Genomic DNA, 12843 nt, shown 5'->3' with positions numbered 1-12843 from the left:
CCTTTAACCCATTCTGACCGGGCACCCATTTTGGTGTTAGCATCATGTTATGCTTTACCTATTGAAAAATAGCAGATCTACAAGCTCATATCGCGCCACCGAGTGGCGCGATACGAGCTTGTAGGTCTGCTATTTTTGAAAAATTCGAAGAACGACTGACATTTTTAGAATCTGATCTCAGGTCATAATGGGTTCATCAGACCAGTGTGTGTCCCGTGGAAACCTCGTATGAATCTGATCTCAGGTCAGAATGGGTTAACGAATTCAGCCATTCTCACGGACCCCTCACTCAGGAGACCTCCATGCGCTTTATTGTGTGAACGTTCTCGTTAACCCCTGGCCCAACTCTAAATATAGTGTTGTAGTACAGTCCGGTCTCGAGTCCACAATTTTCATTTACTCGGCCTCGTCTTGGTCTGGCCCATAAGTTGACTCGGTCTCGGACCAACGAACTCGGGACCCACCGAGTCCACTCGAATCACAAGTCACTACAATGCAATGAAATAATTGTATTATACCATTCACGTTAACTTTATAAGAGATCCGCCTGGCGCTTATAGACAGCTGTCTTATTAAGTAACGGATCGCATATCATAGAACTGGCCAGGCTGTAGTATATTATACCTACTGTACCTAATAATTATCTTAGCAGACCTTTCGTGTGCGGCCGGTGAGATCGGCTGCATTCGTTAACATGTAGTGGAAGGAAAGCAGTGTCCGAGCACCTACGCTTGCACGTTCTGTGGGTTTCGTGTGTATATATGGGGCGTTGTGGGCCTCCTATGCGATGCCGTGGTCCACCTTTGTGTGAATGCTGTTGTCACTGTGCACTTTGATCTCCATCATGTCCGGCTTCAGGGTTTCCTTTCCGTTCTCCTCCTTCAGCGGTAGCTTCCTGTGTCAAAAACAGGAAACACGGCATGACATGACATGGAGATGAGTTCAGTCTTTTTATTTCGGTTTTCGTAAACCCATTAAGACTAAATCAGACCCCCGATATAGGTAGTAAAACAGGATTTTGGGTGCCAAATTGATGATAAAAAGTGGAAAAGAATCTTGCCAGGCCCGTAAGGACGAGTTTTGTTTAATCCACGTTAATCAGCGATTGATTATCATCACGTTAGCATGTTGTAGCAAAATTCCCACGTGCACACCCGTGCACGCAACACAAGCCGTCTTTATTTGCATTATGGCTCATAATCTGAAAGAAATATTCAGATATTCAGCGCTTGATTAAAGCTTCATTTGATTTAGTTATGATTGATTTAATACCCAGGTCCCATATCACTGTTACCCTGGCCGACTTTCAGTTCCGTTTCGAACTGGTGCAAACATGGTAGCTTTTGGGAGAGGTTATTAAAAAACGTCTGGCATGGAGCACCATCTGCTGGCCATCTGGCAGAATGCCATTAAAATGCAAAACAAATGACATGTTCCAACAGAACTCCTGAGACACAATACAAGATCATTCACAGGTTACTGTACATGTAACTCCAGCTATATATAAATATGATCCAACTTATTCTGGGCAGTGCTTAACATGTAAAAGCAGTGCTGATACATATAGCCATTTGATGTGGTCATGCTGTAAAATTACAACATATTGGTTAAGTGTTCAAAGGGAGATTTTGAACGTTTTTGAGATCAGGATTCAGGATTAATTTAAACCCAATGAACTTGGTACTGGGCTTAGATTCTGATTCTGAATTAAGGTATAGATACATTTTACGAATAGCCCTATATAGGCCTACTTACAAAAATGGTTAGATGAGGATCGATGCCCCTGACATAAAATGATGGTATGAAAAACTCATGTCGATTCTGCCAATGGAGAGGTTATCGTATTAAGAGGCACTCTTGCTGACTTTGTTAGAGACTGCATGGTCACCTATTGCAAGGTTTTTAAAAGAAGAATGTAAAAGAGTAATAGGTATGGGTGTGACAACTGTATGAGAATAAGTTAAACTGTATGATGAGAGTATACGTGACTGTTACTTTTTCTGTATTACTATTTGCTGGCATGTTGTTGATTCTGTCTTTTTCTTTTCTTTTTTGTTTCCTTTTTGTCTTTGTAATGTAATGCATGTTTATCATTGTTTTAAATACCAATAGAAATATTGAAAGAGAAGACTAAATCAGTTTCCTGAAAAAAAACCATGTTGCTATATATCAGTGGTGCTCAAAACCTTTCTGCGTTGCGATGTGTTGTGAGCTTGTAGAGCTGGTATTTTCAGCATGCAACAAAGCATAAAATGACATAAAAAGTTTTTTTGTTCTACTGGATCTCTTCTTCACTAGGCCCTCCATAATATTTTAGTCTAGTTTTTATTTGTTGACGAAATTGTCAGTATATTTAGTCTTAGTCATCATAGCTTAGTTTTTATTTAGTTTTCCTAAGTGAAAAAAAGGTAGTTAACGAACATTTTTCGCCTTAGTTTGTTTTTTTTACAAAATCAACACTAGATAGAAAGCAAACATTTCCATCTCCTTAATGCATGACTCTTTCCAAAGCTGTCTCAGAGTACAACTTCAGCAGGGTGAGATCAAAACGGCCATCATCATCAAACACCAGTGTGAAAAGACATGAGGATGGATAGCCTGTCCACTGCAGGAAGACCCACTGGACGCTGGCGATGTTAGATTCACACAGGCCATTGCTTGGGAGAAAAAAAACTCAAGTTTTGACAAGTGACATGTTTCTTTATGACTGGAGGCCTGGCTTGAGCAATATGTCTAGTAGACATATTGCTCAAGCCGGCCGCCAGTTCAAATTGTCTACCATTGTGACGAACTAGAACTCTGGCAGGCCAGAAAGGGTCATGTCACAAGTCAGTCAAAATCTGAAGCAGCAGTAGAAAGAAAGTGTGTTTTGAAGAAAATGCTAAATGGCTCTTTATTTTAGATCCCCATTAATCACTGACTGTTTTAAAAAAAAAAGTGCAATTAAACAAAACTTACAAGCAAAACAATTAAAGAACCAATAGAATACACATTCACACACATGCCAAAGACAAAAACAACAATTAACCTAAATGACAAAAATTGTTATGAATTAAAATGTGACAAAGTACATACAAAAAAAATGACACACTAATTCATTCATTGATTAATTTAAACAAAAATAGGTAAAGAAAATAAATTAACCAGGCAAAACTAAACAAACTAAAGCAATCTCTTTTCCACATTACATCTCTTCTCAGTGTATTTTTACTTAGATGGAAATGGGGGTGGCCTACATTGATTGTACGATCTCATAATCGATCTCTGCAGGTTCAAGAGCTATAGGTCAAAAGTGGTGTAGCGCCACAAATGAGGCTATATGGAGTGTCTTTGTCCCGGTCTCTATTCACACACTGAATGCTGCTGTGGGTAGATCGAGGATATAACCTTATGATGAGCACTTCCACTTTTACTGTATTATCTCGTGCCTATGTCTATGCACACGCACTTTTATGACCTATCGCATAGCACTTTAAACGCCTGCACTTTAATGGTTGTGTGCACCTCTGTACTCTGGTATCCGCTATGTGAACTGTTTGTTTGTTTGTTTGTACTGTTTCATTCATTGTTTAATGTACTGTCTATGCTGCAACCCAATTTGCCCTTCGGGGACACTACATAAACTTGAACCTTGAACCTTCCTTTGCTTACTGGGAGTTTGCATGCAATGTTTGACACCGATCAGTCCAGCATGATTAAGTAATTGTGCACACACGGACAGACAGTCTCCGCCTCCAGGCCTATACCTGTCAGCTCGTCGTAGACAATAATAATACTTGTGTAGAGATGCAGACACACAAACACAATGATTAGTAATTATGGCCCTATTATTATGGCACTTTTTAAGAGCAGCAGTCTGATTGTGGCGGGGAACGAACAGACTTGGCATTTGTTTGCCATCAGCGTTTTGCCGATTCCTTCCTATTTTATACATGGACGCCAGGCGTAGCGTTTTCAAAGATTTCCACTCTAAGGTGGTTCCACTTCCATTGTTGCGTTTAACATACATCTTGTATTCTTACGCCCACACTTCTCACAACTCACATTCATTGACGCTTTTGTACAGAATGAAAAAACGGAAACCAGAGCTAGGTGTATCCTTTGAGACACACATGCAGGTATTTTGAGGCGTGGCCCAATGTTTACGGACATTACGGAAGTAACGGAACCTACATTTTATGATTTTTCTTCGTCCTACAGCAACACTGTGGTGAAGTATTGTAGTGTTGTAGTGTATAGTGCTCCTATTGTGTATTGTCTATTGTGTATTGTCTATTGTGTATTGTCTGTCTGTTTAAAAAAACGTTGATGTACTACTGCACTTTTGCCCAAGACAAATTTCCCCTCGTGGGGCAATAAAGTATATCTCATCTCAGTGTTGGGAACTGTAAAAACAGCAGCAACATAAGAGATAAAAGCGGGGAACGAAAAGGAACCGGAGAGAAGAGCAACACATACAGTACGTGTATTTCGGGGCGCCAACCCTTGTTTATACCGAGCTAACGCGCTTGGCGCGAGCCCTTCAAAGTAGTCAGCTGACCTTTAAAAAACGGAAAAGTCGATAAAACAACTGTTTAATGAAACTAACCACGAAAACCAGGAATTCTGCACCGGTTCCCATTGGTTTCAACTGACTGTTTAGCCCAATTTCAAAATGCCGCAGACCACATCCTGAATGAACCGTCACGTGTGTATTTTCAGTAGCACTGAAGAGACGACTTTAGGACGGTACCCGCGCCCCCCGAACCTCAAATGACGTCACATTGTAGGCTCTACAGAGCCGAACCGACTTTTATTCGGCTCTAAAATAGGTAGTATGAATCGGCCCTACGACAGGCACAGGCAGAATAATAATATATATATATACTCACAGGTAGGCCGCCTTGCCCTCCTCCATCTCCTTGCCCTTGCCGCTGGTGCTGGTCTTCTTGCTGCGCAGCGTGCGTGCGATGCACATCAGGAGACCGCACTGGCGCAGGAAGAAGCAGCTGACGTCCACCAGCACCAGGAGCAGCAGCACCGCTCCCACGCTCAGCCCCACCACCACCCCCAGACCCAGCCCGCTGAACAGAGACTCTGCTGAGACAGGGAAACACACGGGCACGCACGCAACGCACACACGCACGCACGCACAGAAAGACAGAAAACACAGTATTATCATTCTTATTCTTATTATTTTTGCCCCAACAGCTGTGAATGTGAATGGAAGGGACGGTATTTTATTGTAGCTGCGGCAGAGTGGATCAATATTGTTTCACAACCGCAGACTACTGTGTATCTGAGCAACTAACTGTCTGAAACCATGCAGTTCATGATGTGTCTGCCGAAGAGTTGAACCTTCAGACATGGTCAGAGTGTTTCCCTTCATTTTGGTGAAAACCTACCCTAGTATGAGGCCTAATCACCCTAATGTATGCGTTGCATGGTGACAGTGACGAAAACAGCCGACCTACAAGCACGTGTAACACAGTCCTATATGAGTGTGTAGGCCTACACTATTGTTCTATAGAAACACACTTTTTTGTGTGTGTGTGTGTGTGTGTGTGTGTGTGTGTGTGTGTGTGTGTGTGTGTGTGTGTGTGTGTGTGTGTGTGTGTGTGTGTGTGTGTGTGTGAGAAAGAGAGAGAATGAGAATGAGAGAGAGAGAGAGAGAGAGAGAGAGAGACTGCTGCATCCTGGTCTGTGACAGAGGGCTTGCCATCAATCTCTCTAATAGAATCCTGGGAGCCGGCTGCATTAAACAACAGTAATGCCACTCTGTCTGAGCCGGGCCGGCCCAACGGGCCACAGAGAATCCACGCTACTACCTTCACTCACCTCATCCATTACTCGCCCGTCCTTTTCCTGCTTGTGGAGCCAAATTAGCTTCTGTGTTGACTAATCCTTATTTCTTGAGTGGTGCAAACAACTCCTATAGACAGCTATGTGGGTCCCTGGGTCTGTTCCTGGCTGCTGTGTCTGTCCGAGCACGAAAATAGCTTTTGGTTGGTCAAGGCCTCATTCACACGTATCAAACACCAATCAAGCAAATGTTTGGTTGTTTTTTTAGGCCTCATTCACACGGTACAGTATAAGACAATACGCACACGCACACGCACACGCACACACACACACACACACACACACACACACACACACACACACACACACACACACACACACACACACACACACACACACACACACACAGCATTAGCCTATTCAGTGTTCTTGCTAATGCTAGTCGTCCAACATACTGAACTGGGAGCCATTCATATGCAGAACCTCGGTGACAATATCAGCTCATTACAGCCTGAGCACCCATTGACTGCGCTCGATTAGATCTGAGGTGGCTCGCCGCTCAATTGATGATGACTGCATGGGCACTCATTGATCGGTAAAGTTAGCGGTGCTAATGCTTTGTGGGATAACAGAACCGCTAACGACCGCAAGGAGGGGAATATTTCCTGAGCGCTCGATAATTGAGCATTTAATTTCCGAAGAGGAGTGGGCGGACGTTCGTCTGGCCGAGCTCCAGAGATAAGTAAACATCGTCATTAAATCTTATCTGCTGGTATAAGAAGAGGAAGTGCTTGAAGCGCAGAGCGAAACTCTGATGAGATTCCAGTAAAAGTTAGACCTCGGTCAGACTTCAACTTCATTAACCCATTAAGACAAATGTCTTCTAAATCGAAAAATGTATGAATCTATATCAGTGGTTCCCCATCTCAAAAAACGTTCACGTCAAGTACTTAGCCGTACAAGTTAAAAAATGTTTGCTTTATCATCTACAAGCTACAAGTGATGTGCAGGTTGGTGCCTTGCATGGTTTCCTCCGCCACCGGTATATGAATGGGTGAATGTAATGCACACTACGTATGTAAAGCGCCTTGGATAAAGGCACTATATAAATGCACCATTACCATTTACAAGCTCTTAGTGCAAGCAATATTACACTTAGGTAGAGGTTAGGGTTTGCTATGGTGACAAACAAACAAAGCACATTATGCCAACATGTAACATTAAAAGTTTTAATTCGTTTTAATAAAAAATGACAACTTTAAATAGATTTCAATGTTTTATTAAGAATAATGTTCTTGCTGTATGTATTTGGTTAAGTATTTGGTTAAAAGTAATTGTCATTTAGTTTACTTAAAAGAATATTTGTATCAATATATTTTACTTGCACTGTGCACTTGATTGATTTTGTGATTTCATTAACCCATTCAGACCGGGAACCCATTATGGTGTTCAGCATCATGTTATGCTTTAGCTATTTAAAAATAGCAGATCTACAAGCTCATAGCGCGCCACCGAGTGGCGCGCTACGAGCTTGTAGGTCTGCTATTTTTTGAAAAATCGAAGAACGACTGACATTTTTAGAATCTGATCTCAGGTCAGAATGAGTTAATCAGACCTGTGTGTGTCCAGTGGAAACCTCATATGAATCTGATCTCAGGTCAGAATGGGTTAAATGGCTGCTAGTTTAATCCGCAAAGCTTTTACCTCTGTGTTTTATTATCTTGGCCAGGCCAAATGATTTCGTTTTCACTCGCTCTGTGAGTTTGTGTGTCTGTCTGCAGTTAATCTCGCAAACAAGCAACTCAGCTTTGCCAGGGGGGGCAAAGCCTGGCAAAGCTGACGTAGCACCAAATAAGCAGTCAATTGACCCGACTCCTGAACACGACGAAGAAATGAAAACACGGTAATGCAGCGGTTCTTAACCCATTCTGACCTGAGATCAGATTCATACGAGGTTTCCACTGGACACACACTGGTCTGATTAACCCATTCTGACCTGAGATCAGATTCATACGAGGTTTCCACTGGACACACACTGGTCTGATGAACCCATTCTGACCTGAGATCAGATTCTAAAAATGTCAGTCGCTCTTCGATTTTTCCAAAATAGCAGACCTACAAGCTCGTAGCGCGCCACTCGGTGGCGCGATATGAGCTTGTAGATCTGCTATTTTTCAATAGCTAAAGCATAACGTGATGCTAAACACCAAAACGGGTTCCCGTTCAGAATGGGTTAATTAACATGGGGGAATGCCTTCAAGGACCACTGGTGGTCCCCGGACCACTGGTTGAGAATCACTGATGTCACAGAGATGACCAATGTAATGTATGTACCCATCGTTTTTTCCATTGCATTGCTTTTTTATAGTTTGTACAATGGAAACAAATGAGTGCAGATGGTTAATGGGAAGAGATAAAAAGCATTCATTTGGATTTGCTGCCATAATTTACCATTAAGAGCCTTTCTGGACATCTCACAAAGAGCTTTGATTACATTATTGTGCGGCTCACACAAAAATAACGCATACCATTATGTGCTGCGTTGCAAGCTTGTATCTAGTTTCACTACTTCTTAATTATTAACTTTTTTTATTCATGGGATTTCATAGATTTGCTTGTTAAAATGGATACAATTATTTTAAATACTTTATTTAAACCAAAAAAAATCTGTATTCCGAAATACAATTGTTGTAAAGAAAATGGGATTTTTACTCGAGTCATGGCCCATACAAATTGGTCCGTGACCCACAAATGGGTTTTAGAGGATGTCAGACGAAAAGCTTCTCTTTTCCATGAGGACCAGAGGAAGGAAGAGCTAATTGAAACCTCGCCATGGGCAACGTTTCAATCAATGACACTTATATTCTCACACAAAGCAGAGGAGCTGTTATAGGAGGGGAGGCGAGGGGAGTAACTGAAGGCTAATGGTGAAATGGGCTAATGGAGGATAAACAAAAATATGTTTTCTTGCTGGATGCTCAAGAGATAGAAGGCCTGAAAGGGTCAATATGCATTAATCTGAAAGGAAACATGCTTACATGACCAGTTTCACTATTACACTTTGGTGTTTTGGGAGGTAAACATAATGTAGTACAGGGGACAGGGTCTAGGGGGCCCCAAATGTGCGTCCTGCCCACACCATTTGCCATCAGTGCTGTTGATCTCCACAATTCATGTTTTTTTAGGTTTCTAATGCCCTACTTTATACTGTGTTTATACAAGTGTTGTGAGGAGAAAGGGAGAGGGAGAGAGAGGGGGGTGAGGGGGCGAGAGAGAAAGGGAGAGAGAAGGGTGGAGGGAGAGGGGGAGAGAGAGAGAAGGAGAGAGAGAGAGAGAGAGAGAGAGAGAGAGAGAGAGAGAGGAAGTGGGAGAGGGAGTTAACAAAAGAAAGGGAAACAGTAATGAATGAGTGAGTAATCGTTCCATACAGTTCTATTGTTTATTACCTGCTAGTGCTACAGTTCTTTACGTAGCTCTCTATTCTTTATTGCCTTATTAGCTGAACAGCTCTTGGCGGTTACTCCTCTTCAAACAAACACATTAAGCAAAAAGCTTGTTCTCTCTCTCTCTTTCTCTCTCTCTCCCCCCCCCTCCGCTGCACCCCCACCACACCCCCACCCCATCTCCCATGATGCAACACAACTCCGCCCGCTACGCTAACAAGAAAGGACAGCCAATCAAAGTGAACCGCCTTAAGCTCACCGTTAGCCGGGCCTCGTTTTCTCCCCTGTTTGAGAAGCAGCGCACACACACACAACCTCACAGGCAATTTATCCGCTGCGGTAATGACAGAGGCAATAACACTCTCTACCGCCACGGCGGCATAAATGTCTCTGTGGTAACGCACTGCAGGAGGTGAGGAAATTACAAGCACACAAACACACCTCTCTTCCTTTGTCTGTTTTAGCCTTACATCTCTGTGTGAACACAGGAGCCCTGCAGGGGAACTGCCCACATAGATCCCAAGTCCCGTTATCCGAACATGCATTAAGGTTGGTGAACATGCACTGCTCCCGTGCTTGCGGTGATGTTTAGGTTAGGGATAGTAATTTCGGAACAATGAACCTTCTGACTAATGACACGGCACCCTCTGCAGGGGGGTGGGGGGCGAGCCGCCAGCTACACATGAGCTACGGCAGTGGTTCCCAAACTTTTTCATGTCCAGGACCCCCAGATTGACACTTAGTAGTGTACTTACTGTACGTAGTGTAGGCTACTTTTACTTCTACTCCACTACATCTCAGTATTATTGCACTTTTACTCCACTACATTTATTTGACAACTTTAGTTATTATTATTATTGTTATTGTTATTATTATTATTTATTTAGTTACTTTGTAGATTTGGATTATTATTCCAAAACATACATTAAACCACTTCAGCCATACATTTCTGCCATTTGAAAATAGCGTATCTCCTATGTCTATATGCTCATCCCTGCCTCCTCTGCACGAGTCGTCCAACCCATCTCAACCGCATGCTCTCTTAATTGAGTAGTGCCCAAAACCACTAAACTGGGTCGACCCTCCAATGTAGTATTTAGTCTTAGTTTTAGTCACCATAGCTTAGTTTTTGTAATAGTTTTTAATTCGTTCTCATCAGTGGAAAAAAAGGTATTCGACGAACATTAATCGTCATCGGTTTTAATCGAGGAAAATCAACAGTGAGTGTGATCCTGTCCCTGCTTGTCCCTAATGGCATTCTTAGCATAATGCCACCGTCGGCTCTGCCTCCTGTCTTTGTCAGCGTTTTGCCTACTCCAAGCCCCAGGCTACTGCGTGACTGATCTCACTATATACCGTCTTCTGCATCTTCCCTTCTGTCACAAATAACTCCTGACACGTTCCATCTATCCGTTCCACCCTGCCATGCACTCTCTGCTCCACCTCTCCTCCGCAATTCATGTAACTTTGGAGATGAGCCCACTAGGTAGGCTATTTGAATTCCACCTTCGCCACCATGACTCCTTGCTTGCCTCCTTCCACTGTTCTCCAGTGGTCATTTTTTCCAGGTATAGCCTAACCTCATACCTTACTCTTGAGTTTTCCAAACTTAAAATACTACTCTACTCACTCTGTCTCAGAGGAGGGCTGTGGACAATAGAGCGCAGCAGTCCCGCCCCCTTTCAGAAAAGCGAGTGGCCCAGGAAATGAAACCCCAATGCATTTTTCCATCGGCACTTCGAATATAATTTATTTAAAGACGGTTACGCCGCGGACAAAGCCAATTCGGATCATGACAAATCATGACAATGAACACAATGTTTTGGGACGATCAAATCATTAGAAAGAAGAAAATAAAGGCAGGAGACAACACTATTTGTTTTGTTTTTCGTCTTATAAATTATTTGATCGTCCCAAAACATTGTGTTCATTGTCATGATTTGTCATGATCCGAATTGGCTTTGTCCGCGGCGTAACCGTCTTTAAATAAATTATATTCGAAGTGCCGATGAAAGAATGCATTGGGGTTTTATTTCCTGGGCCACTCGCTTTTCTGAGAGGGGGCGGGACTGCTGCGCTCTATTCAGAGACCTGCTTACCAGTGACACGGTACAGATCTGTCTCTGACTAGAACCATAGATATATGAACCTCCAACACAACAATACCTCATCAGTTCATTGGAGCGACATGTAATCTTATAGAGGCCACTATATTGAAATCCAGTAATGGCGGAGGCATACAGTACAGTACATGGCACGCTGCCACTCAAGTGCCACTTCTGGTACACACAGCTTCCCGGACACAGATGAGTGCAAATAGAGCGCACCCTAGATTCTGACAAGTCCCAAGTACCTTTTTATGTCTATGGCTAGAACGATGTGCTCTCTCATCTCAGTCAGGACCCTGAGAGATCGTAACCAAACTGCATGGGTGTATAACAGCTAATTGATTTAACCGATTATTATTAACAATAGTTAATCATTTCATAAAATAATCAATCAGTCATTAATTTATAGGTATAAAAAAAAGATGTTTTTGAAATTTACTGAAGGGAAATTGACAGCAAAATCACTGAACGATATTGGATAGTAGCAGCCCTAGTTCTCCCTAAGTTAACTTGACGGGGACGTTCTTCCAGAGGACACGAGTCCGTTCTTTTGTGTTCTTTCCCTTGTCATCCCCTGCCTTGGGATATGCTAGATATGCCGTGAAGAGCGCCGCTTCCTGCCCCCTGGTTGCCGAGCTAATCTCTGCGATGACTGTACAAAAGAAAGCCGTCGACAGTATGTGTTGGCTTGTTGGCTTATACAACAGACTGTCTGTTAGGCCTTTAAGCTAAAAACAAAATAAAAGTAGCTTATCTCCACACGCAGGAAGTGCACGGTGTGCGTTTGGTACAGATCTGTCAAGCAGCCCAGGGAACCATTTCACAGGTTTCATTTCCACACATCTTTAGTTTGAAAAGCCTGGCAACTACCCCTTTGCAAAGTGACAGCTATAGCTTAAATAATGGTAGTTAAAACACACGCACACGCACGCACACACACACACACACACACACACAAACGCCTTAGAATCCTTGTTTGACAAAATGACAAGATACGAAACTCTGCATTGTAGAGATAATTGCAAAAATAAACTAATCCTTTCACCTGTCCTCCAACGCACTTCTAAAATACCTATAGCTACCGAGACAACTGAATTAGTGCATACAGCAAATTTCTATTTAGTTTTAGTCATCTGAAATGTTTTAGATTTTAGTCTAGTTTTATGTGTAAAGTATATTTTTAATTGGTGGGGGCCATAATGACATTGAAATGCCTGATTTTTTATACTCATAGCTGTGTGCCCAAAATAGCAGAGCTACAAGCTCACAACGTGTCACGCTGTGACATTCTGTGAATTCTGTGTTCACGTTGTGAATAGATTTTAGACTATTTTCGGAGCGCGATGGTGGAAAAGTGATACAAGCCCTTAACCCATTCTGACCGGGAACCCATTCTGGTGTTATAGCATCATGTTATGCTTTAGCTATTGAAAAATAGCAGATCTACAAGCTCATAGCGCGCCACCGAGTGGCGCGCTACGAGCTTGTAGGTCTGCTATTTTTGAAAAATC

The 12843-nt window shown here is 42.6% G+C and overlaps 1 protein-coding gene across 1 annotated transcript in view; it reads right to left on the bottom strand.

Moving 5' to 3' along the window:
* Window positions 1-654: 654 nt before the first annotated feature.
* The window catches only part of LOC308335086 (neural cell adhesion molecule 2-like), an 83078-nt gene continuing 70889 nt past the window's right edge, over window positions 655-12843 (bottom strand). Inside the window, exons 15-16 of the mRNA XM_080792050.1 lie at window positions 4872-5079; window positions 655-895 (exon numbers count right to left, since the gene is read on the bottom strand). Coding sequence (XP_080648176.1) covers window positions 781-895; window positions 4872-5079 — 323 coding nt within the window. The 3' untranslated portion in view covers window positions 655-780. The remainder of the gene's footprint in view (window positions 896-4871; window positions 5080-12843) is intronic.

This window comes from Protomyctophum bolini (genome assembly GCF_963924005.1).
Source record: "Protomyctophum bolini genome assembly, chromosome: 20".
Classification (NCBI taxonomy): Eukaryota; Metazoa; Chordata; class Actinopteri; order Myctophiformes; family Myctophidae; genus Protomyctophum; species Protomyctophum bolini.
The sequence above is the reverse complement of the archived record's forward strand: the minus strand, read 5'-3'. Positions and strand labels throughout refer to the sequence as shown.